The following is a 26,367-nucleotide window of genomic DNA, read 5'->3' on the forward strand; positions in this document are numbered from 1 at the left end:
TGCATCGAACGCGACGAATATATGGGGAAGATGTTGCCATATCACCGTTTCCGGAATGCGTATAAACTTTGCGTAGTCGTCGCTCAGGAATTGTGGGATTGTGCATTCCATGCAAAAGCTTCACAACACTTGATGTTGTGAAAATCAAACACAGGTATGTTTTTATTCCAACGGCTGTAATTCATTGCACTATCACCAACGTTCTGGTGGAAATGTGTCTGATAGACCAGCGTGGTAAAGTTGATGTACGAATTTAGGAAGGTTAATATAGAGTAAAATAATGCAGCATCACCTGTAACTGGTTTGACAGGTGATCACTGTATCTTTAGTTTTGGTAAATGGAATAGATGACTTGATTGATACACGAGGGTTAAGTTATAATATCATTTTGTTGACAGGCATTCACAGATGGATATATACGAAAAATAAGTGTATGTGTGAACAAAGAGGGTCTTCTGTCTAATTTTCACTTCTAAGTTCAGATCTTCTATTATAAAGTACTGCAGTTAAATTACATACTAGCTAGGTTTCCATGTCATGCATGTAGTCATACATAAACTTGATTTGTCTTATTCAAGTGATAAAAGTAAGACTTCCCATTGACTTTCTGTGGGATGATCACGAGACGGAATACTAACTTTAACTAAGCATGGTGATAGTGTATCAGTACTGAATATAGATATTTGATTTATTCATTTAGCTGCTGTGCCAGAACAGTTTGTGAAATTTTGATTGTACCCGACTGTTAAGTCAGGTATTTGGCACGCTTTATTTGTCAAAGGCTGACTATAAGATAATGTATAGAGGAAGTTTCTATATATTATGTCATAATTGATCTTGGACAAATTAGCACTCTTATTAATCAAAGATTGATATATATATATCAATCTTGGATAATGAGCATGCTAAACACATATATGGTTGAGCAAATAGTTTATAGATTAGATATCTGGATGCTGACCATTGTCTGTGCGTAAATGAAAAAATATCACTGTAATATTAATTCATGGATCTACTGATGCGCATGCCATCCTAAATCACCATACAAGAAAGTAGCTTTTGATAGGGTGTTAAATATAACATAAACCAATCAAGTACAAACATTAATTTACTGGATATTTCGCTTACTAAATTGATTTGATGGTACAGTTTTATAAACAGAATCAGTAAATATTTATGTCTACTATACATTCCTCCATGTTAACGTGTACATTACCAAAACGTCGTGAGTACAGATTAGGGAACATTCAATTACATGTACATACAATGTAGTTATTTAAGTATTTTGTCATGATTATAAGAAATGATTTAATAGTTATTAGAAAAGTATTAAATTTATTATGTGTCATCAAATGCTCTATTGATTTTAATATAAAAGTGTTGTATTCCGTCTATATAAGAAATTAATCGCAATGACAAAAAACATTTTGTAAACAGTTTTATACCATCCAAATTTTTGAAAAAAATAATTTTGCCCTTCTTACATCTACCAGGATCACTCAAGACAAATAACTGGATCAGTATAAAATTATTGTTCATTTTGTTAAACTTGTTTGTGAGATTTTAGTTGTAAATGTTTTTGTATATGTAGAATTATATTCACCAGTCTTTTGATTTGTTTCTGGTGAGTACAGAACACTTTTTTATCTGAAGAGGAATTGTGAGTAATGGAGTCATATATATATGTTGTAATTCCAGCCCAAATGTTACATATATTGAATTGTATAGGTATTAAAGTTATCTTTTTACAAATGTAGTTTTTTGTTCATTTTTTTTAATTGTATATGGTATACTTTGCCTAATGAATCTATGAATATTTATCACATCTATATTAAAATATAAATCACGAAATCAAATTTGAAAACCATTTTTTTTTTTATTTCCTCGTCACAACATAATGACATATTACTGGGTATTGTAAATTTGATTTGATTGAAAATGACAATATAAGGATATAAAATTCTATATTCCTAAGTTAATGGAGACTCTACTGGTATTTTAATGAAGTAACTGCTCCTTTGGAGATTTGAGATAAAAGTACTAAAAACAAGGCAGTCAATAAGTTGATGATGTTCATGGTATAAATTACCTTTGTTGTAAATGTATCCTGTGCATTCCAGGTCCCATCTTCATTCTTAGGTGTTTTTGATTTTGATTTGACTATGAAGTAGCTATATGGGTCATTGGTAACACAGGAATAGATAGATACATCAAAACTGTCAGTAGTTAACTGTTTTTTTGTTGTTGTTAAAACATGCTTTTTTTGGTCATGGGGTTTTCAAATTTTATGGGAAAGTAGCTTCCACATTCATGTATATATCATTATTTGACCTGGTATCTGTAGTTATTTAAAGTAAGTACACCTTGTCATTTTGAGATAGAGATTGAATATGCTGATTTATATATCCATGTATAGTAAGTGAATCTCTAGTATATATTTTGTGTAACATACATACTAATTACATGCCAGGGTAAATGTATCAAGTATCCCCATTCCTCTTCACCTCTGATTTGTGTGTAGTATACAAGAGCACCTGCATTTATACATTAAGGTATTTAATCTTTTGAGTATGAATGTGAACTGAAGTCTTATTATATTAGATGATAAAAAATGTATCATTATTGAGGGTCTGTGTTGTACAGGGGAGGTAACCCTGTTATTTTTATGCTCATTCAGTAGAATAATTGAAGATATGTGGATGAGTTTTCAGTTACAAGTATAAAGTTTGATGTTGATGAAATGTCATGTGTATTGTAGTCACCCATCCTGCCATTCCTGGTATGAATCGTATTGAGATCTGTGAGTAAGTTGTGTACTCATTACTGTATAGACATATATATAACTACTATATTGACATTGATAAATAGTCTGTATAATCTATAGTTCACCCGTCCTGGTATGAATCATATGGAGATCTGTGAGTGAGCTGTATACAGATTACTGTATAGACATATATAACTACTATATTGACGTTGATGAATTGCCTGTATTCTAGTTCACCCGTCCTGGTATGAATCGTATGGAGATCTGTCAGTGAGTTGTCATTACTGTATAGACATAACTACTATATTGACGTTGATGAATTGTCTGTATTCTAGTTCACCCGTCCTGGTATGAATCGTATGGAGATCTGTCAGTGAGTTGTCATTACTGTATAGACATAACTACTATATTGACGTTGATGAATTGTCTGTATTCTAGTTCACCCGTCCTGGTATGAATCGTATGAACATGATGGAACAGGTCCATCTAGCTGGTGAAGATGAGGAAGACATCTACTCTGGATTTAATGACTACAACGCCACCTTAGATACAGAGGTCAGTATACGATAATACAAAGGTCAGAGGTCAGTATACGATAATACAAAGATCATGAACAGAGATCAGTACCAGTATATGATAGAAAGGTCAGGTCAGTATACATGTACAATGGTCTGAGGTAATTACATGATGATACAAAGGTCAGAGGTCAGTATACGATAATACAAAGATCATGAACAGAGATTAGTACCAGTATATGACAATAGAAAACTGGAAATGGCCTGGTCCGGAAAACTGTGGGTGTACCGTGATGTGAGAAAAACGCAGTGAACCAATAGCATGCAAACCCTGCAGTTTACACGGCGACATATATCGTCCCACAGAATACCGTTGCAGCTCTATCTTACAGACATTGTACTACCCTCATATTGCTTAATATTACTAACATTTCCACTGGGTATAATATAATTACTTTGTATTTATAGGATCTACAACATGACCCGACCTTCCAGAAGGCGGTGATGAGGACCAGTCATGGCCGACGCCCCCCACCTGTAAGTCAACAGTAGATAGAGGCTTGTGACAAGACAAACTGTATTGTAATCATTGTAACATTAGTTAAACCTAACTTTTATGAAGTGAAAAACGGCATTGTTTGATCTTGATTTGATTTTTTTAGTCTGTATATCTGGAACGATTGAAGATTGTTCCACTTTATGACACTTCTGATTTGCCAAAAGAAAACATTAAGTTGAATATAAAACAATTAACATTGAAAGATGAAAGTAAATGAAAAAATGTATTTATAGTGTACACGAATTTATGCAAGGACTGGTATAGTATAGTATTCAGTGTTAAAGCCATTGTCTTGATACAGTTTTCATATGAAATCTTCGAGCTTTAAAATATTCCTTTGTCACTGCCTGTTTGTGGAGACCCATGTTAAAACTATTTCTATAGAGGATGTCTTGCTAATGAGGTTTTCTAAGAATCTATGAGAGTTTGGTACATACATTTCTAATGGCCTCAATAATCCATTAGAGATATTGGTATACTAATAACAATTTCCTTTGATAGCCTATCAAGCGTATGAAGCTGACCAGGGTATGACAGTCTATAATTGTTCTCGTGTTCGTTTCCCTGTTTCTTTGTTGAATACTGTGTAAATTGATTTTCATACAAACCCTGTGAAAATTTGATTCCAAAAGTTATCAAAATGTTTTATGCATGGTTGTTTACTTGTTTGTTTATTGTTATTTTACTCCTTTAAAAGGTTTAGTTTCTCTCACATATTCATCAGTATTTGGAATTTTCATAATTGAATAGGTAAATATCTTTTAATCAGCATTTATCAATACTGTTGTAATACCTGTTAATTTTAATGTGAAAAGACATGAATGTATTTAGATAGTTTTTCTTTTTATTTATTTATTTATTTTTATTTATTTATTTATTTATTTAATTATTTATTTATTTTTAATATTAAAACATTTCTTGATCAATAATAATCTAAAAATATTAATGATTCAGATATTGTAGATAAATTTTGTATTCTTTAATCTCAATTACAGACAGCTTCTAGGGGTCTAGCTGTTGGAGGCGCTGGGGCTGGAATGAGACTTGGAACAGCGGCAAAAGGACGGGCAGGGATACCGTCCTCCATGGGCCGTCTTCAGACTGGGGCGGTGGCTGCTGGTGGTACTGACATGGCCAGACCAATGACAGCTGTCAGGGCCGCTGGTTATACATCTGTTGGGAACAGAGGTGCAGGGTTTGACCCCATGAACCAAGGGAATAAAGGGCCCGCGCCTCCTCTGGAACCAAAGCCGGAGGACAGGTGAGGCAAAAACACCTTAATGTGTGAATCTGATATAACTCCAACAGGTAGTGTGACTTTGTTCTAAATGATGTACATTGGAACATTGGTCAATGACACATCAAAATAAGATATAACTATGTGACTTGAACTTTCGGGGAGATTGTATATTAAGTTTGAAGCCTCAAGTAGGAACTTCATAGATCTCCTGTTGACAAACTTCAGTCACACAAACTGTTAGGCTAATTGAATTTCTTAAACTATGAAAATACATGCCTTAATTCAAGGTTGAAAAGTCTTACTCGTGTATAGGGAGGGTTGGCAATTATGGGCGATGTATGGTAAATCTTAAACAAAGGATAATTTATGTGATTTCTGTAAATAGAAATAAATAACTCTGGTTTCAGTCCCGAGGAAAAGATCAGACAGCTGGAAAAGAAAGTAAACACATTGATTGAGGAGAGTTGTTTTGCCAACAGTCGAGGAGAATTCAGTCTGGTAGGTGGTGATGATTTTCACCTTTCATTCTCTTCTGTACAACTTAAACTTTTATACTGGACATCTGCATAATTATTTCATTAATCTTTAGCCATAAATTGGAAATTTTGTGTAGTCTTACAAAACAAAATTTTGCAGTATTTAAAACTGGGTGATTTTCTGCCAAGGAGATTAAGTGAAACCATTCAAAGGTAACTGGGCAGGCAGTGGTGTAGATTAGCTATTAAACTGTCAACACATTGAAAACAAAATAAGATGAATAATGCTTGTTTGTGATGCCAAAGCCTTGGATTGAACTGTTGTATTTGTGTACAGGGCTTGGAAAAGGCAAAGGAAGCTGGAAGGAAAGAGCGAGTCCTGGTCCGTCAGCGAGAACAGCAGTCCATGGGTGATCAAATCAACCTGGATCTGACCTACTCTGTAAGTGAGCCTGACAGTCTTAGAGGAAGGCTCTATATGTCAAGTTCTGTCAGTTCTTATTTGTATGGGTGTTATTATAGTTTATAAAATTTTGAATGATTAGAGAGAAATTAAAAAAAAAAGATAAAGAAAAAACCCAACTTTTAACTACAGTGGCTGTAATGAGTACAAAAGCAGTCTGATGTTTTCACCAAGATATTGGGTTAAAGATGCCATAAGTATATTTTATTTATTGATTTAAAGTTAAACTGATAATCACTGTGAATGTGTCTGTTGACAGGTCCTCTTTAACCTAGCCAATCAGTACGCTGCTAATGAGATGTTCAATGAAGCTCTGAACACCTACCAAGTCATCGTGAAAAATAAGATGTTCAGCAATGCTGGTTTGTTTTCTTATTCTTTGAAATAGTTACAGGGTCATTTTAAAGAATGTATCAAAGTGTTCTAAAATATACATTGGCATTTAGTTTGCTGACATATTTATAAACTGTTGAAGTATCACATATATGTATCAGGCTGTAATACATTTTGAAAATTAAATAATTTTATATACAGTCAAACCTGTCTATAGCGACCGCCCAAGGGGAGGCAGAAAAACGGTCACTATAGACAGGTTGCCTTTATAGACAGGTCAAAATTATTGCACCAACCAATTTACTTAAACCTGCCATAAATAAATTGTCATTGAACAGGGCATTCGGAAGACCAGTCAGAAGTTAAATAAATGCATAAACTTTATAAATCTGAAGGGTTTAATATTTAATGATTGGTGGACCCAAACACAAAATATAACTCAAAATGGTCTTATGGATAATTTTTTAAAAATATTTTGTTCTGAAATAATGCTATATGTATCTATCAAATTATCTCCCTTTCTTTCATAAATAAAGAAAAAGAATACATAATAATTAATAAATTAATTATATTTGTGTTACTACTAATTATTTTATGTTATAGTCTTACCTCTTAAAACCAAAATATTTTTTTTTTTCTGACCCAAATTGAAACCGGATATTTGTGTCAGTTTACGACTTTTTATTAGTATTGACTAATTAAAGATGGCGGCAGTACAAACGCTAGTATCGACAGCTACGATTAAGAAAGGCATTATTGGCTTTCATGTGAGTAAATCTTGTTGACAGATATGACCAGTGTTTGTTATTGAAGTGATGTATCCTAGTTGTAATCACAAAATTAACTGACCTTGTCAAATGAAGCCACCTGTGCACAGTTGTAATGTAATACCGACACGCATGGTGACCCGACTCCTCTCTTACCGAGCCCCAGGCCAGGGCAGCTACAGTAATTATAGGCTAACAGGTGGTAGGGGTCTTTTGTTTATATACTCAGGCCAGGGTTGTGGTGGTCCTTTGTTTGTATAATCAAGCCAGGGTCGATGTGTCTGAATTTTCCGGGGATTTTATGAGGGATGACTGCCGAGAGCAGAAGATGGCCGACAGAAATCGGTCGCTATAGAAAACAAATTAGCGACCGCCGTTCCGAAATCACCGGTCGTTAGTCACATTAGACAGGTAGTCGCTATACAGAGGGTCGTTATATAGTAAAACCTCACGGGGAATCTTAAAACCGGTCGTTATAGACAGGCAGTCGTTATATACAGGGGGTCGTTAGAGCAGGTTTGACTGTATACATATACACATGGTCATAATTATAGTGCTTATATACTGTAATAAAGAATTAAAATTGAAGATGATTTTCAGCTGTATAATTGAAAATAGATTCAGTACCACAAAAGTTCATTAAATTGCTATAAAGGAGTAAGTTACTGGTTATTTATAACTGTGTTCACCCTGATCTAGTTGAATGTTCTGATTTGTTAAAGTGTATTCACCCTAATAAATTTGTTTGACATTCAGAAAACTCCAGTGTGATATGCATTGTGATATCTTACTGAAAATTAACTGATGTAAATCTTTCTGAATGTTTTGTGATTAAATAAAGATACACTTTATTAAATTGACAGTTATAGAGTATCCTTTTCTCCATTACAGGCCGGTTAAAGGTAAACATGGGCAACATCTACTTTCGACAGAGAAACTTCCCAAAAGCCATCAAACACTACAGGATGGCCCTGGACCAGGTGCCAAACTCTCAATCAGTGGGGGCCGGGGGGATGAGCTGAACAGCGCAAAGGACGGGCGGATACCGTCCTCCAGGGGCCGTCTTCAGACGGGGGCGGTGGCTGCTGGTGGTACTGACAGGGCCAGACCAATGACAGCTGTCAGAGTGCTGGTTATACATCTGTTGGGAACAGAGTGCAGGGTTTGACCCCAGAACCAAGGGAATAAAGGGCCTGCGCCTCCTCTGGAACCAAAGCCGGAGGACAGGTGAGGCAAAAACACCTTAATGTGTAATCTGATATAACTCCTACAGGTAGTGGAACTTTGTTCTAAATGATGTACATTGGAACATTGGTCAATGACACATCAAAATGAGAGATAACTATGTGTTTTGAACTATTGGGGAGATTGTATATTAAGTTTGAAGCCTCAAGTAGGAACTTCATAGATCTCCTGTTGACAAACTTCAGTCACACAAACTGTTAGACTAATTGAATTTCTTAAACTATGAAAATACATGCCTTAATTCAAGGTTGAAAAATCTTACTCGTGTATAGGGAGGGTTAGCAATTATGGACGATGTATGGTAAATCTTAAACAAAGGATAATTTATGTGATTTCTGTAAATAGAAATAAATAACTCTGGTTTCAGTCCCGAGGAAAAGATCAGACAGCTGGAAAAGAAAGTAAACACATTGATTGAGGAGAGTTGTTTTGCCAACAGTCGAGGAGAATTCAGTCTGGTGGGTGGTGGTGATATTCACCTTTCATTCTCTTCTGTACAACTTAAACTTTTATACTGGACATCTGCATAATTATTTTATTAATCTTTAGCCATAAATTGGAAATTTTATGTAGTCTTACAAAACAATATTTTGCAGTATTTAAAACTGGGTGATTTTCTGCCAAGGAGATTAAGTGAAACCATTCAAAAGTAACAGGGCATGTATTGGTTTAGATTAGCTATTAAACTGTCAACACATTGAATACAAATTAAGATACATAATCCTTGTTTGTGATGTTAAGGCCTTATATTGAACTGTTGTATTTGTGTACAGGGTTTGGAAAAGGCAAAGGAAGCTGGAAGGAAAGAGCGAGTCCTGGTCCGTCAGAGAGAACAGCAGTCCATGGGTGATCAAATCAACCTGGATCTGACCTACTCTGTAAGTGAGCTTGATAGTCATAGAGGAAGGCTCTATATGTCAAGTTCTGTCAGTTCTGATTTGTGTGGAATGGTATGAGTGTTATAATAGTTTATAAAATTTTGAATGATTACAGATAAAAAAGAATGAAAAAAAAACCTTTTAACTACATCAGCCAAATGTATCTTGTTGGTTAAAATAATAGTTTATAAAATTTTGAATGGTTAGAGATAAAAAAAACAACCTTTTAACTACATCGGCAGAATGTATCTTGTTGGTTACAACATGAAGATTCAGGCTGTAATGAGTACAAAATTAAAGCAGTTTTGATTTTTTTCACCAAGATATTGGGTTTAAGATGCCATAAGTATCTTTTATTTATTGATTTATAGTTAAACTGATAATCACTGTGAATGTGTCTGTTGACAGGTCCTCTTTAACCTAGCCAATCAGTACGCTGCTAATGAGATGTTTAATGAAGCTCTGAACACCTACCAAGTCATCGTGAAAAACAAGATGTTCAGCAATGCTGGTTTGTTGTCTTATACTTTGAAATAGTTAATAAATGTACTTACAGGGTCATTTTAATGAATGTATCAAAGTGTTCTAAAATATACATTGGCATTTAGTTTGCTGACATATTTATAAACTGTTTAAGTATCACATATATGTATCAGGCTGTAATACATTTTGAAAACATTTTTACAAATTTTATATATACATATACACATGGTCATAATTTTAGTGCTTTATATACTGTAATAAAGAATTGTAATTGAAGATGATTTTTAGCTGTAAAATGGAAAATGGATTCAGTACTACAAAAGGCCAGTAAATTGCTCTAAAGGAGTAACATAAAAGTTACTGGTTAGTTATAACTGTGTTCACCCTAGTTTGTTGAATGTTCTGATTTGTTAAAGTGTATTCACCCCAATAAATTTGTTTGACATTCAGAAAACTCCAGTGTGATATGCATTGTGATATCTTACTGAAAATTAACTGATGTAAATCTTTCTGAATGTTTTGTGATTAAATAAAGATACACTTTATTAAATTGACAGTTATAGAGTATCCTTTTCTCCATTACAGGCCGGTTAAAGGTGAACATGGGCAACATCTACTTTCGACAGAGAAACTTCCCAAAAGCCATCAAACACTACAGGATGGCCCTGGACCAGGTGCCAAACTCTCACAAAGAAATGAGGTAATAGGGCAGGGAACTGGCCAATCAGAGCCTCTTATCCTTATCTTGATAGTCAATATTAAAATTTCAATTTGAAAACACCACCTTAAAATAAATCTGTAAAGCTCTACAGAATAAATATTTTATACTCTTATTTTTCTGGCCAAATTAGAACTGTGAAATATCATTTTTAGAAATGATTAGAAGTTTAAACGATTTGTGTAATTTTATGACAGGACGAAGATTATGCAGAACATTGGGATTGTGTTTGTAAAGATGGGACAGTATACAGATGCCATCACATCGTTTGAACACATCATGTCGGAGGCCCCGAGCTTCAAGACCGGATTTAACCTGATCCTGTGTTACTTTGCCCTGGGAGACCGAGAGAAGATGAAGAGGGCCTTCAACAAACTCCTAACTGTGGATCTCAAGGTGGACGACGAGGATAAATATCTCCCTCACGGCGTAAGTGAGCAGTAACCTTGATACCGTAATGACGATTTAAACCTGTGTAGGGTGAGAATATCTCCCTCACGGCGTAAGTGGGCAGTAACCTTGATACCGTAATGACAATTTAAACCTGTGTAGAATGAGAAATTCTGTTTTTAATTTGTTTTATGCAACTGAAGCTGAAATGAGCATGTCAATTTTCTTCTCTTATTACATAAAATAACTGTTTACTTGAAACTATCCAATACAGGCCTATGCTCTGATAAGTTCAGTAAAAAAACCAAACATGTAAGTATTGTGATGATGTTAAATAGCTAATAAACCATTATGATAATTCTTTTGCAGGAAGACAAGCACTACAATCTCATACTGGAGGTGATAAAGAATGATCCTCTGAGACAGATAGAGAGACAAAGGTATGTAGGGGACAAATATACAGGATAGATAGAGAGACAAAGGCATGTGGGGACAAATATACAGGATAGATAGAGAGACAGGTATGTGGGGGACAGGTATACAGGACAGATAGAGAGACAAAGGTATGTGGGGGACAAATATACTGGATAGATAGAGAGACCGGTATGTGGGGGACAAATATACTGGATAGATAGAGAGACAGGTATGTGGGGGACAAATATACAGGGCAGATAGACAAATGTATGTGGGGACAAATATACTGGACAGATAGAGAGACAAAGGTATGTGGGGGACATATACAGGACAGATAGAGAGACAAAGGTATGTGGGGGACAGGTATACAGGACAGATAGAGAGACCAAGGTATGTGGCAGACAAATATACTGGATAGATAGAGAGACAGGTATGTGGCAGACAAATATACTGGATAGATAGAGAGACAGGTATGTGGCAGACAAATATACTGGACAGATAGAGAGACAAAGGTATGTGGGGACAAATATACAGGATAGATAGAGAGACAGGTATGTGGGGGACAGGTATACAGGACAGATAGAGAGACAAAGGTATGTGGGGACAAATATACTGGATAGATAGAGAGACAGGTATGTGGCAGGCAAATATACTGGACAGATAGAGAGACAAAGGTATGTGGGGGACAAATATACAGGACAGATAGAGAGACAAAGGTATGTGGGGACAAATATACTGGATAGATGAGAGACAAAGGTATGTGGGGGACAAATATACAGTACAGATAGGACAAAAGTATTTCCGGAGACTTTCAAAGTTTGTATTAACATCTGCAGGTCGGTAAAGATATTTGCCTGAAATATTAGAGTTAAAACAAACTGGTTTGTCCTCATAAGCTAACAAGCCCATAGCCGTCCTTGTAGACAGTTCTCAGTTATATTATAATAGAGACAAGTGAAAATATGAATGTGATTTGTTAATCTTTATTTCTCTTTCTTTGCTATTTAGGAAGTATGAGGCAGAGAACTGTATAAAAACAGCAGCCAAGATTATTGCCCCAGCGATAGAAACCTCATTTGCCTCCGGATATGACTGGTGAGCTATATAAAATGTCTGTGATTTTTGTTGCAAATGCTGTCTGCTTCTGATTGCTGCCATTGATCCATGGTGGACCTAATGGGCACATCTAAATCCAATCTGATGAGAAGTATGCCTTCTGGATTGCAAAAGATTTCTGCTATACAAATGTTTTTAAAGTTACCCTTTAAGTGGTATTGTTGTTATCTTTATCATGTTAATTTGCTAACCTGTATGAAACTGTATGTTGTTTACCTTTATGTTGTTTACCTGTATATTGTTTACCTGTATGTTGTGTACCTGTATGTTGTGTACCTGTATGTTGTTTACCTGTATGTTATTAACCTGTATATTGTTTACCTGTATATTGTTTACCTGTATGTTGTTTACCTGTATGTTGTGTACCTGTATATTGTTTACCTGTATATTGTTTACCTGTATGTTGTTTACCTGTATATTGTTTACCTGTATATTGTGTACCTGTATGTTGTGTACCTGTAAGTTGTTTACCTGTATATTGTTTACCTGTAAGTTGTTTACCTGTATATTGTTTACCTGTATATTGTTTACCTGTATGTTGTTTACATGTATATTGTTTACATGTATATTGATTTTATGTCTTGTTGTTTACATGTATATTGTTTACCTGTATATTGTGTACCTGTATATTGTTTACCTGTATATTATCTACCTGTATATTGTGTACCTGTATATTGTTTACCTGTATATTATCTACCTGTATATTGTGTACCTGTATATTGTTTACCTGTATATTGTTTACCTATATATTGTCTACCTGTATGTTGTGTACCTGTATATTGTTTACCTGTATATTGTTTACCTGTATATTGTCTACCTGTATATTGTTTACCTGTATATTGTTTACATGTATACTGATTATATCTATATTATAGGTGTGTGGAGCAGGTTAAGACTTCCCAGTATGTGGACCTGGCCCATGATCTGGAGATAGACAAAGCCATCATGTACCTCAAACAGAAGGACTTCAACTTGGTAACTCACTCTCACCTTAACACTGGTTATGTTCAAAGAATCTACTCCGTGGCTTATCACCTATAAATAGCAATTAAGTAGAAAAAAAGAAAACCATATTTCATTTTATATCTACAGAAATCCTGTATTGCTTTAATTCAAAATGCCAATTCCTTGACAAGTGTGTTACAGTATGTATGCTTTTCAGTGATATGGAGTTATGTGGAGGTGAAATGAACATTTGCAAACCTAATCTTAAATAGAAAGCTAAATTCCTCCTACCACATATGTTGTTTAACAACAGGCCAACAAAAGATATTTGCATCACTCAAGCTTTCCAATAGGTATCATTTTGATGGAAAATGCCAAACATGTATATCTCAAGTTAAAAAAAAATCAAAATTACTGAGAAATATTGTATTAATTTCTGTGAGAGTTACAACATCTCTCTCTGACTCTGTATTATATATTTACAGGCCATTGAAACATTGAAATCATTTGAGAAGAAAGATTCCAAAGTAGCCAGTACAGCTGCCACCAACCTGTCCTTCCTCTATTTCTTGGTATGTATACCCTGGCCACGCCCACCTCATAAACGTGCCACGCCCACCTCATAAACGTGCCACGCCCAGTTTTATGTCTGTTTCATTTACTAAAGATGGCCCTCATCCTCAACGAAGAATCATAGTCACTTTGAATGTATAACCAGAGCTCGTTTATTATGCCTTGTTTGTTTTGATACAATATTCTCCACTAATATAGTATTTGTCTGCTTTCTATGCCGACCTGGTCACACCTTTCAGGTCGATCACCTATGTACATTTATGACACTTGTTATAGAGCGTCACTTGCTGTGTGTTTCTTCTCAAAGACATTTTCATTGCTCATCTACTGAATAGGGTATTTGATTTGCATTCCATCAAGTTGAAAACATCGGGGCAATACTGGATTGATATAAACTTTAATTTGAATATCAGTGCTTGGCTATATATGTTGAATATAAGATCATAAAAGATGTATGTGAAACCACCAGTAGCCTCTTATTACAAACTTTGTGAGGCTTGTAGCGAAAATTTTGATACAATCTGGCAATATACCAAAACTGTGTGTAAAAAAATCCAGTTGCTTTGGCTTCTAGATTTTAAGAACAGTTTGTTATATGAATATTTGATATATAATTCGTAATGCAATTACTATATAAATGTTAGTTATTCTGAATGTTGTGTCGAGACTTTAGTGAACAGCTCTCACTGAATGCGTGACTATTAAACACCTCGTTTGAAATGCATTTCTTTCCTTTTTTGAACAATGGCCTGTTCAGCATGGAGAGGTATTTTTACAATAGCACTGTGTAGTTTTTCTTCTTTTATTTTCTTATTTCTTCTTTTTTTTCTCGCTGAATGTTGATGTTTGTTTCTGTTACAATCGTTAATTATAAAAGTCATTCTGTTACAGTCATCGTAGATTTTCTTTAGCCTTATTATGCCATTTATGAATTCTGACGATATTTTTTTTTTTTCAATTCATACTTAAATAATGAAAAATATGAATATACAGTCAAACCTGCTCTAACGACCCCCTGTATATAACGACTGCCTGTCTATAACGACCGATTTAAAGATTCCCCGTGAGATTTTACTATATAACGACCCTCTGTATAGCGACTACCTGTCTAATGTGGCTAACGACCGGTGATTTCGGAACGGCGGTCGCTAATTTGTTTTCTATAGCGACCGATTTCTGTCAGCCATCTTCTGCTCTCGGCAGTCATCCCTCATAAAATCCCCGGAAAATTCAGACACATCGACCCTGGCTTGATTATACAAACAAAGGACCACCACAACCCTGGCCTGAGTATATAAACAAAAGACCCCTACCACCTGTTAGCCTATAATTACTGTAGCTGCCCTGGCCTGGGGCTCGGTAAGAGAGAGTCGGGTCACCATGCGTGTCGGTATTACATTACAACTGTGCACAGGTGGCTTCATTTGACACGGTCAGTCAATTTTGTGATTACAACTAGGATACATCACTTCAATAACAAACACAGGTCATATCTGTCAACAAGATTTACTCACATGAAAGCCAATAATGCCTTTCTTAATCGTAGCTGTCGGTACTAGCGTTTGTACTGCCGCCATCTTTAATTAATCAATACTAATAAAAAGTTGTAAACTGACACAAATATCCGGATTTCAATTTGGGTCAGAAAAAAAAAAAATTTGGTTTTAAGAAGTAAGACTATAACACAAAAAAATTAGTAGTAACACAAATATAATTAATTAATTAATTATTGTGTATTCTTTTTCTTTATTTATGAAAGAAAGGGAGATAATTTGATAGATACATATAGTATTATTTCAGAACAAAATATTTTAAAAAAATTATCCATAATACCATTTTGAGTTATATTTTGTGTTTGGGTCCACAAATCATTAAATATTAAACCCTTCAGATTTATAAAGTTTATGCATTTATTTAACTTCTGACTGGTCTTCTGAATGCCCTGTTCAATGACAATTTATTTATGGCAGTTTTAAGTAAATTGGTTGGTGTAATAATTTTGACCTGTCTATAAAGGCAACCTGTCTATAGTGACCGTTTTTCTGCCTCCCCTTGGGCGGTCGCTATAGACAGGTTTGACTGTATATAGATATGTACAGCATATCTTAAGTTTTTATGCTTATGGTGTATTTCAGCCATTTCATCCTTGTTCTACAATAAATCACTTTCTTTTCTTACTAAAAATATTGAATCACATAAAAAAGCATATTTTTAATAACTATTAAAACTTAAATAAGTATTGTGTATGTAATGTATAAAAATACTTTATTTCTTAAACATTATAAACAAATCTATTTGCACACAATTTTAGTTAGTGTGACGTGGAGGTGGTGGGTGCATCACTGCACAAGTATATCAACTAAATCTACTTGTCAAGAATTTGTCCGTTAAAGTAGGTTAGGGTTGTTTGTAATCTGCGCTCAAGCTGACACGGGCTGGGCCCTGGGGTGTATACCCACAATTTAAGTATTAGGTAATATCTCGTGTCTACTGTAGAGAGCTAAACAGGGCTAACTACCAGAATACTTAATTGTCACTCTGTCATGAAGTTATGATAATTATGATTTGTTGATATGATCATGTCTAATGTAGGACAAATTATAAAAGTCTACTGTTCCTACAGACATCACATAATTTTAAATGTTTAAAATGAGAAGTTTAGGAGTGAAAAAAAATTCTTTAAACTAATAAGCTTTCATAATCAAATAATTAATTTCAAACTAGAAATTCATGTACAACTAAATGTATCATGAAACTCATAATTAATTTTGTTTCATTCTTGTTTTAATTCAATTTAGATATTAAGACATTTATAGGATATAAAATATTCATCACTACCAGTATTCATCAGTGTTCTCATTAAGAGGTGGTTCCTTACAAAAAAATCCTTTTCCTTAATTTTGAATTGGCTATTTTATTACACCATGAATAAATTCAACAGCTAATTTCATGAAATCAGCAACATGTTTGAAATCTTAGTGAGAACACTGTATATTATCTTGTCATGTGCTTTTATCCATTTATGTGCAAAAAAATCTCTGCATGTTTTGTTTTTTTATTAAGATTTTTAGATATTCAAGATTTTTGCTTTTACATGTATTTAATGTTAAGATACTTAGTTACAAATGATGACATTATTGAAACAAACTGAGTTAAGTTTAAGTAGATATAGTAAAAGCTCTACACAACATTTGTGTGTTACTTGTATAAATTGGTGACCATGTTACCCAACACTATCTTTTCCTTGTATCAGAGTTGACATCGTCAGTAAATTGTCTTGTTAATATACCATGTAGTTTTGAAGTAATGTGAATTTATGTATATATAAATATGTATGGACATCACTATCAGAAATTAAGAACTAGATTCCTCTACGGACAGTTGAATTGATTGTATACCTATATCTATACAGGAGAATGACCTTGACCAGGCAGACAAGTATGCCGAGCTGGCCATGTCTTCAGATCGCTACAATCCAGCAGGTCAGTCCAACATGCTAACCAAGTACATCTAGTTTTAAAGAAGGGAGTTGTAGGCAACAGATAATAGTTGTTTTCATCAGGTCTATTTTTTAAATAAAATAAAATCGTAAAAAAATTAGTTACTTTGAAAATGAAATTAAGAGAGCAATTATCATTCTTTTCACACCTTTACCAAATTTGCTTGTAGTTCAAGAATACATTGTTCCAATAAACATTGTCAGTGAAGCACTGTAACATTTGATATTTCAATAAACATTCATCTAAATCTATCAAACAACTGAGAAGAACACCGCCATGAAGTCAATACTGTGTGAAAAAAACCTAATGATTTTCTAATTGTTTTTGATTGGATTAACTTTTTAACTGGTCTGTGTCCTTTCAGCTCTTGTCAACAAGGGAAATGTTCTATTCAAAAGAGGTGACTTTGAAAAGGCTAGAGAGTTCTTCAAGGAGGCTTTACAGAATGACTCATCTTGTGTGGAGGCCTTGTATAACCTTGGTAAGTCAAAGTTGTTAATTAATGACCGCTGCATGTGGATCCACTATAACTTATTCTGTAAATTGTGTGGAGAATAATCAAGATTGGGAATAGAAATAATATGTTTTTAATTTCTTATTGCCGTTGTCCATTAGTCTCAAAAGTTTCTGCTTGGTTTCATTAAGACTTTGATTTCATATGACCATATGTTCAGTAAGGGTAGGTCTCTGTTATTGTGGACTGTTGTGATCCAAAATGATGTTTTTCTCTGTATAAATTGACACACTGATTTCTGATCCATTCCCGGACTGTTTATACAGGCCTGTGTAACAAGAGGATTAACAGACTGGAGGACGCCCTCGACTGTTACTACAAGCTTCACGCCATCCTCAGAAACAGTCCTCAAGTCATGTACCAGATAGCTGACATGTATCCTTTACTGCAGGGAAATATGAGTTCATAGTGCAATAGTTGTTCATATTGTATTTCATATAAAAGAAAGTTTCCATGACAGATATACACTAAATGTAATACTATTATTGTTAGTTATGGTAACATACACTAAATGTAATACTGTAAAATAATGAATTTTCATTGAGGTTTTATTTTCATCCACAAACAAAATCTTCCATTGTGCGATTGTTTAGAGGAACAAGGACATATCTCTAACATGCCTAGAAGTAAAGGGTCGTATCTCAAATTTATCAATTTTTAGATTTTAATAAATTACAACTACGTGTAATACTATTATTGTTAGTTATGGTAACATACACTAAATGTAATACTGTAAAATATTATATTTTCATTGAGGTTTTATTTTCATTGATAAACAAATTCTTCCATTGTATATATTTTCTACAGTAAAATTTGATTTTGTATAATTGTGACCTTGACCTACATAAGACATGACCAGCTGGACGACACAGCCCAAGCCACAGAATGGTAAGGATCCATGTTATAATATCTCTAAACCTGTAGTGACACCAGGAGCCAGTTCATTTATGCAGACAAACTGGTTTATCTTGATTTTAAATGTGACATTTCAGGCATAGATCTTGACCGTTCTACAGATGTTATTACAAACATTACAAGTCCTTGTTAAAGCTCCTCTGAATACAACATAAAATCACCAGGTCCGTCCTTATTTCATAAATGAACAACTCTGGTCCAACCGGATCGACTGGTAGTATTATCATTATACATGTATTATAAGGTATCTAAAACAGTAGGGGCCACAAGTGGCCAAGTGTATTATCATTATACATGTATTATAAGGTATCTAAAACAGTAGGGGCCACAAGTGGCAAAGTGGTTAAGGTGTCCCAACACTTTATCACTAACCCTCCACCTCTGGGTTGCGAGTTCGAAACCTACGTGGGGTAGTTGCCAGGTAGTGACCGTAGGCTGGTGGTTTTGCTCCGGGTACCCCGGCTTTCCTCCACCTCCAAAACCTGTCACATCCTTAAATGACCCTGGCAGTTAATAGGACGTTAAACAAAATAAACCAAACCAAGCGTGTTTAATTAATAAAACTATATTTTTGGGACAAGTACCTGTCATATATATATTTTTTTTAACGTCCTATTAACAGCCAGGGACGTTAAACAAAAACAAACAAAATCTAAAACAGTAAGATATTTTCCCAATAGAATATATGTCTATGTCTGTTGTATCATCCCAGATCACTATGATTAATTAACTAGCATTGCAGTTTGCTTCATCTTTACTCTTTTGACTGTTTCTCTTCCACAGGTTCATGCAGTTAATAGGAGTAGTACCGACAGATACGTCTGTACTGGCCAAGACCGGGGAGATATATGACAACGAGGGAGACAAGTCACAGGCATTCCAGTATTATTATGATGTATGTATCTCTCGTAGCCCTGTAATACATAACACTGGATCTACTTAAACTATGTTTTGTCAATGTTTAAGACATATCAGTTTCAAACTGTAAAATATGTAAACAAGTTCCATATGGTTTCATATACTTATTAATACATTTAGTTCTTTCATTTGATTTATTGAAAATTACTGATGAAAGAATGCAGATGTTTTAATCAACAGGATATCTATTTATAATGCATTTAAATTTTTATCTATTATGATAATGATATTATCATATACATATTTTCTATATAATATTTTCTGAATAGAAATGAAATTTTCTTAATAATATTTTCCTATTATTTCAGTCATATAGATATTTCCCATCTAACATTCCGGTGATAGAGTGGCTAGGAGCCTATTACATAGATTCCCAATTCTGTGAAAAAGCCATCCATTACTTTGAGAGAGCCGGTATAGTACAGTAAGTATAGGAGGACACACTTATTGAGGTTGTGGATCTATTACGTGATGTCTGTTATAACCAAGCTTTCTTTATTAGGTCTGAATGTTGCAATACATCATTAAGATCTATAATTGATAATTGTTGCAAGTCCTTCATTCTTTTCAATTTACCATTTTTTTTCCAAGATTATGAATTACATCAAAATGACTATTGATTAGTTATTCAATTAGAAAGTAGAACCTTAAAACTTGAAACTTTAAAAGAGAAACTTGTATTAAGAACTCTAGTCAAGGGAGACCACTCTAGAGATTTATTAAGGGAAACCACTTAAGTGCAATAGTCAAGGGAGACCACTCTAGAGATTTATTAAGGGAAACCACTTAAGTGTCAGAAATTAATCATGGGGGACCACTGTAATGAGAAATTTATAATTACAAGACCAGCTGGTGTTCACTACTAGAAATGAGGAGGATGTTACACGACAGATTCTCCTGAACCATGTGACAATGGCTTTACAAGATAAATATTTGAGACATAACAATATTGGTTATTACATATTTCACGCAATTGTAAATATTTGATACCATAAGGACCAATCTTGTATTTACAGACCTGCCCAAGTGAAGTGGCAGTTAATGATAGCTAGCTGTCATCGGAGAAGTGGAAATTACCAAAATGCCTTAGAAACTTACAAACATATACACAGACGCTTCCCTGAAAATGTAGAATGTAAGTACATCTTATACCTAAAGTAATTACAAACATATACACGCATGGTCTCCTGAAAATGTAGAATTTATGTTCAACTCATATATGAAGTAAGATATAATTCCTGTAGAGAAGTCCCATTACAACTAGAGGAAATTTTGTTTTTTTAATATTATGTACTGTTTCACATTTTATGTATTTTACAAAAGACTTTTATTAATATTTGATTGATGAATTATATTAAGAAGTAAACATTAGCTGATCCAACTTGGCAATAGATAGCTTTCTTATACCTGATGGTAATGCTGTTCAGGAATTCACATGTTAAAGGTATGATTTAGCTGGTTTTCTTTGTTCAGTGTAAAACTTGATTGAATTTTGCAGGTTTAAAATTCCTTGTTAGAATATGTTCTGATCTGGGTCTTAAAGAAGCTCAGGAGTATGCTACAAAGTTAAAGAAGGCTGAGAAGACCAAAGAGATTCGGGAACAGGTCAGTTGTAAGAGACTGCAAAATTAAGAATGTAACTCACCACAAATTCCACAAAACTGTTTTACTGATTTTCTGCTGTGTCAAATTCTCACTTGATAAAAAAAAGTTCAGAGAGAAAATTGCAATGCCAAAGATATATTATACATATTTGTAAAATATCTATAAATTGAGAAATGTGTACAAGAATATTGTTGATATTGCTCGTTTTGTATTGTATCAAATATTTTTACTATGTTAAACACCTGAAGTTTTGTACAGGTATGTTAAAAGTTATATATACATTAGCTTAAAACATTTTCCTTCTATATCGATTGATGCTGTGTATGTAACACAGGTAACAGCGATCCAGTAAATCAGTTCAGTATAGTGATGTATACATTTTGTTGGTTACAGAGGGCCAGTAGTGGAACAAGAAGAGGAAGTGGGCGTGGCCGTAGAGGAGAGGAGACGGGTATGATAACTAAAATTGAATAAAGAAAAAGATGTTACAAAATGTAAATTTATGGCTGGAAGACAATGAAAACAGTCAGTATGAATGTCTATGTCAGATCTACCTGAGTTTAGAAATGATTGATTCAGGTACAGAATTTACAAAGACATATTTCGGGTATGAATCTTGTATATGTTTACTATTTAATTCAAGACGTTGGAATCTAGATCAGTGCCTTACTAAACAGGTCTGTTATATTAAACATGTTTGTTTCTCCAACAACTTATTGTATTAACACCAGTATTGATATCTATACTGATAATCTGTCTACAGATGAGAGTGGTGGTGGGAGAAAGACTAGCGGCCATAGGAAAGGTGGCAAGAGACGACCTAACCTGGACGATGTTGACGACGGCGCCTACCAGATGTCTGGTAAACAGGAAATAGGTCAGTATATATACTGGAGTCCGCAACAAAACTCCTTGTTTAGGTTTCACTTGGTCTTTGTGAAATCAGTCAAAATAATTTACAGACCTCGGTACATAATTTTGGGATTATGTTGCGACCTTAATATTATGATTTATGTAATTTTCTGTTTCTTACCAGATCTTCGGTAAATTATGTGACATATACAACGTCTTGTATATAATATTTATGCTAAAACTGAACCATTGCTGAATAGTTAGATTGAACTGCTACAGTCTGTATATCATTTGTTAGTTTTATTACATAGTTATCTATCATATGCTACTCATTGATAAATCTTCATCAATTCATTTATTCATTATTGCCAATTAAGGAGAGGATGTCAAAAACGGTAGGTATAGTGTTGGCACCTCATTCCTGTTCTCGACCTGTAGACTCTTTCTTACACTATACTCATCTACTCAGGTTGTGTGATGTTTCTTCAAATTTAAAGTAGATCAATGTGTAGATAAAAAATTTTTTTTTTTTTTCTTTTTTCACTTCTGTGTTTTGATTATTTTTTTGTTACAGAATTATGTTAAATTTTGCCTCATTGCTACCGACATTTGTAAATTTCTATCAGAATCTGCAGACAAGCTCACTTCTTTATAAATAACATTAACAGATTCTGAAATATTTTGCTTTTTCCTATGATCAGAAGTTTCTATCAAGTTTAAGGCTTATAAAGCTTCAACAATATATATTGTGTGTGGTAGCTTGGAATCTGCTTCTCTCCCCTGGCAGAGGTAACAGGCCTTGCACCGATTTCCCGATTTAATAAAATCGTTCACTTATGGTGATGGGAATTACAGTAATAAAAAAAAATAGATATGTAACACAAAAAGAGTGTTTCTTTCTTTAAAATTGGCATTCGTACCTATCAGCTTGTTCATATATGTTGCGGAGTACAAGATTTGTGAAATTGTTTTTAAAAAGGTTCAAATAATCTATTATATTTCACAAGCCACTTTTGATACCAAAATAGTTCTGACAATTAAGCAATAAACATAAACTGATGAAATAAAGGAATAATTTTGTTTTAAACTTTTCAAAAATTTCGTCCTGCCAAGTTTTAAGACTACTGCAGGCATGCTATTAATTAATTTAGCAAATTCACTCCCATAGACGTATTAACATTTGTGTCCCTATATTTACTTAAATATATACCTTATGTTTCTAATAACTCAATATATATATATATCTTTCACCATTTGTTAATTATGCTGCGGTATAATCTTGCTATTGATTGATCGTGAAACTTTGTCTTCTAATTAAAAAGTAAAACATGAGTAGTTAAATTTTGCCGTTTTTTCCGCACCAGCTATAATTAGATCTACAAAATTAATTCATCTGCAGTACACTGGACAATACTGACATGGATATTAAAGACTTTTGAATGGGCTCGTATCTGGTCAGGTGGCACTTGACCAGATAATTTCATATACTAGTCCAACACAAACTGAAGACTCGGCATATTTTAATAAGTAGATTTTCTAAGCATCTTATCACTAACACCAGGGTACTTTCCAGAGTGTTACACATATTTGGTAGTTATAATAATTTACAGTGTCACACATATTTGGTAGTTACATTAATTTACAGTGTCACACATATTTGGTAGTTATATTAATTTACTGGACCCAGGTATTCTGTTACTTTCACTGAGTTTCCTTATGTGTTTAGTGTTGTATTATTCAGATTAACTTTTCATTTCATGTGAGATTTTATGAAACCAGCCTTACACGTTTTTGTTTTTGCAAGCCTTGGCAAGCTAAAAACTAAAAACTTAGAGATGCTTAATAAAATTTCATATGAAATGAAAACAAAACTAAGAAAAAGTTTTTATCACATATCTGAGAAAAATACATCTTGATAAGTTTTAAAGCTGAAATGTGGAGGACAAAATCAATGGCAGTACCCATTTTATTGCGCCATTTTCAATTCATGATGTAATAACATTGTTGATATTATGATATCATCGATTTCTGATTAGCACAACCAATGAAAACGCTCCTGGGTAGTGGCATACCGGTATGGAAAATAATTCTCTGAATAATAGTCTAATTTTGTGAGAAGATGTACACAAAGTTGTAATACTTATTTGACTACACTACCAGTTGAACATACAAAAACATTTCATTACTTTGACATCGCTGAAAGAATTTTGATGTGTTATCTTGGTTTATATTTCCTGATCGATTCGTATACAGTTTCTTTGTTTAAATCTTTTTGGGTAGAGGTAGACTATGTGGAGAAGAAATTTAGTTCTTTGTTATATTGAACAGTTAAGAACATCGCTTTGTTATGATGTACAATGTTTAATAATCAGTCTATACAATGCAAAGCATAGAAAGGCTGATTTTGAAATTGATATTTGTGGCTTGTGATTGCACGATTTCCGTTTACCTCTATATTTCATAGTAGTCTTTCACTTATGGTCAGAATCCGTCTCATTATCTAATTTATAAAAATATTTAAAATTTGAAGCATGATCTTTGTGTTATTCTACCAAATTAGCATTTTGACAGCCAGGTGTACAGTTTGGTATACAGGTGACTGGGCCATATTAAAGTCAGCAGTGACCCTAACAAGTCATTTTTTGTGTTTTGTTCGTTTAGATGCATCCTACAGCGATCCACTGGGACCCCAAATGGAAAGACCGAAGACAGCTGCCGTCCGAGGAATGAAGGCGGAAGAGGACATGTTCGATGAAGAATTGGGAGAGGACATGTTACCCGGAGTAGATGATATCAGAGTAGATGATATCGCTGTTGGTATTCTTGTTTGTCTTGGTGTAGAAAAGATAAAAGATGCCAATTGATTGCTTGTTAGCTTAATTCCGTCCAGACTTCAGAATCTCAGATTACTGTTGACTTTTAAACGCTACCAAACAAAATGTGATTTCTATATGGACAATAGTGATGTAAGATACAAGCCATTCTTTCCAACAACAAAATGGACAAAGTCTGTGAACAATGTGACATTGTTACAGTAATTTTAAGAGTTTCATTGAATTGTATATATGATGTATTTATTTATTAAATATTGGTGAACGCATATTTGTCAGCTGTGATACTACATATCAGTCATTAAATCATTGTTACATGTAAACGTGGTCTGTGTTTGTTATAAACCGTAAAAGGAGCTCTTGTCTATATTACTACATGTATTACTGTATATCCTCACAGAGTTATTTATCTCAATCACAAGTATATGTCCATAGACTACTGCACTCTCTCTTCTTGACAATCTGAGGGTGGTGTTTTCAATATACTCAAGAAAGAAAGGCTCCAGGTTAGAAATTTGATCAGTTCTAGATTGAAAATTGGCGAACTTGATTCTGACGTGCCATTGGCAAGGTGGAAAAATTACTTGATTTTGCCCCAAATATGCATGCGCAATTTCGGCATGTACTGCTTGCCGTAAATTCCAGTTGGTTTGGAAGCACCGGCACACAAGATGGCAAAATGTTCAACTGCAAAATTATATTAAGTCAGAAGTTAAAGAATGTCAACTTGTTTTGAGCCTGTCCGGCTATTTGAGTCATATATATAGCAAAATAAGTTGATTTTAAATGTTCTACAGCGTTCGATGATTACAATGCTTTTGAAATATGTTTATTGATGTATAAAATAAATAAAAATAGATATGTTTTGGTCTATGTCGGCCATATTGCAACTGAGCCGCTTTGCTTGAATGTACAAGCCGGCGGCAAGCTCAAAACCAGTAAACGGCACAAACGGCAAGCTAGAATCAAGTTCGACAAATGTCTTTTGTAATGGAATATTTCGCAAAATTTCTCGCCTGAAAACAAAACAATCTTGAGTACACCATATTTCATAAGTGTGTTATGGTGCTGTACAATTCTGGATATTTGTATCACCGAGGTCACAGACAGGTCACGTATCTTCCTTCGTCATGACAAAGTTGAAGAGAAAATGTATCAAAAACAAACGTTTCAAAAGATACTGTACATCTCTGGATAAGCACTGTCCCTCTTCGAGTACTAACAGGGTTAGGAATTTGTTTTAATTCCTAAAAGACGACTCCCCCAATTGATAAATTTTGATGCAGTTCTTTGCCGATCTTCTAAAAAATTTGGGGGAAAAAAAATAATCTTGAGAGTCAATTGATGATTTGT

The 26,367-nt window shown here is 34.1% G+C and overlaps 1 protein-coding gene across 7 annotated transcripts; it reads left to right on the plus strand.

Moving 5' to 3' along the window:
- The first annotated feature begins 43 nt into the window (after positions 1 to 43).
- LOC117327260 (intraflagellar transport protein 88 homolog) lies at positions 44 to 26,329 on the plus strand. Of its 7 annotated transcripts, XM_033884167.1 has the most exons (27): positions 44 to 154; positions 3,203 to 3,319; positions 3,748 to 3,816; positions 4,340 to 4,366; positions 4,834 to 5,099; positions 5,486 to 5,576; positions 5,892 to 5,996; positions 6,277 to 6,379; positions 10,309 to 10,423; positions 10,639 to 10,870; positions 11,201 to 11,271; positions 12,254 to 12,340; positions 13,237 to 13,336; positions 13,792 to 13,878; positions 14,637 to 14,645; positions 17,292 to 17,361; positions 17,744 to 17,860; positions 18,160 to 18,268; positions 18,743 to 18,781; positions 19,592 to 19,703; positions 20,035 to 20,150; positions 20,743 to 20,861; positions 21,225 to 21,331; positions 21,725 to 21,782; positions 22,095 to 22,208; positions 22,561 to 22,578; positions 24,845 to 26,329. In XM_033884167.1, the coding sequence occupies exons 2-27, from the start codon at positions 3,218 to 3,220 to the stop codon at positions 25,045 to 25,047; spliced, it is 2,646 nt and encodes an 881-aa protein (XP_033740058.1). In that variant the 5' UTR covers positions 44 to 154; positions 3,203 to 3,217; the 3' UTR covers positions 25,048 to 26,329. The 7 variants fall into 7 exon arrangements, with proteins under 7 accessions (XP_033740058.1, XP_033740060.1, XP_033740059.1 ...); XM_033884169.1 differs by lacking the exon at positions 22,561 to 22,578; XM_033884168.1 differs by lacking the exon at positions 14,637 to 14,645.
- The last annotated feature ends 38 nt before the right edge of the window (positions 26,330 to 26,367 follow it).

The sequence above is a fragment of the Pecten maximus genome, chromosome 5, assembly GCF_902652985.1.
Source record: "Pecten maximus chromosome 5, xPecMax1.1, whole genome shotgun sequence".
NCBI classification, from domain to species: domain Eukaryota; kingdom Metazoa; phylum Mollusca; class Bivalvia; order Pectinida; family Pectinidae; genus Pecten; species Pecten maximus.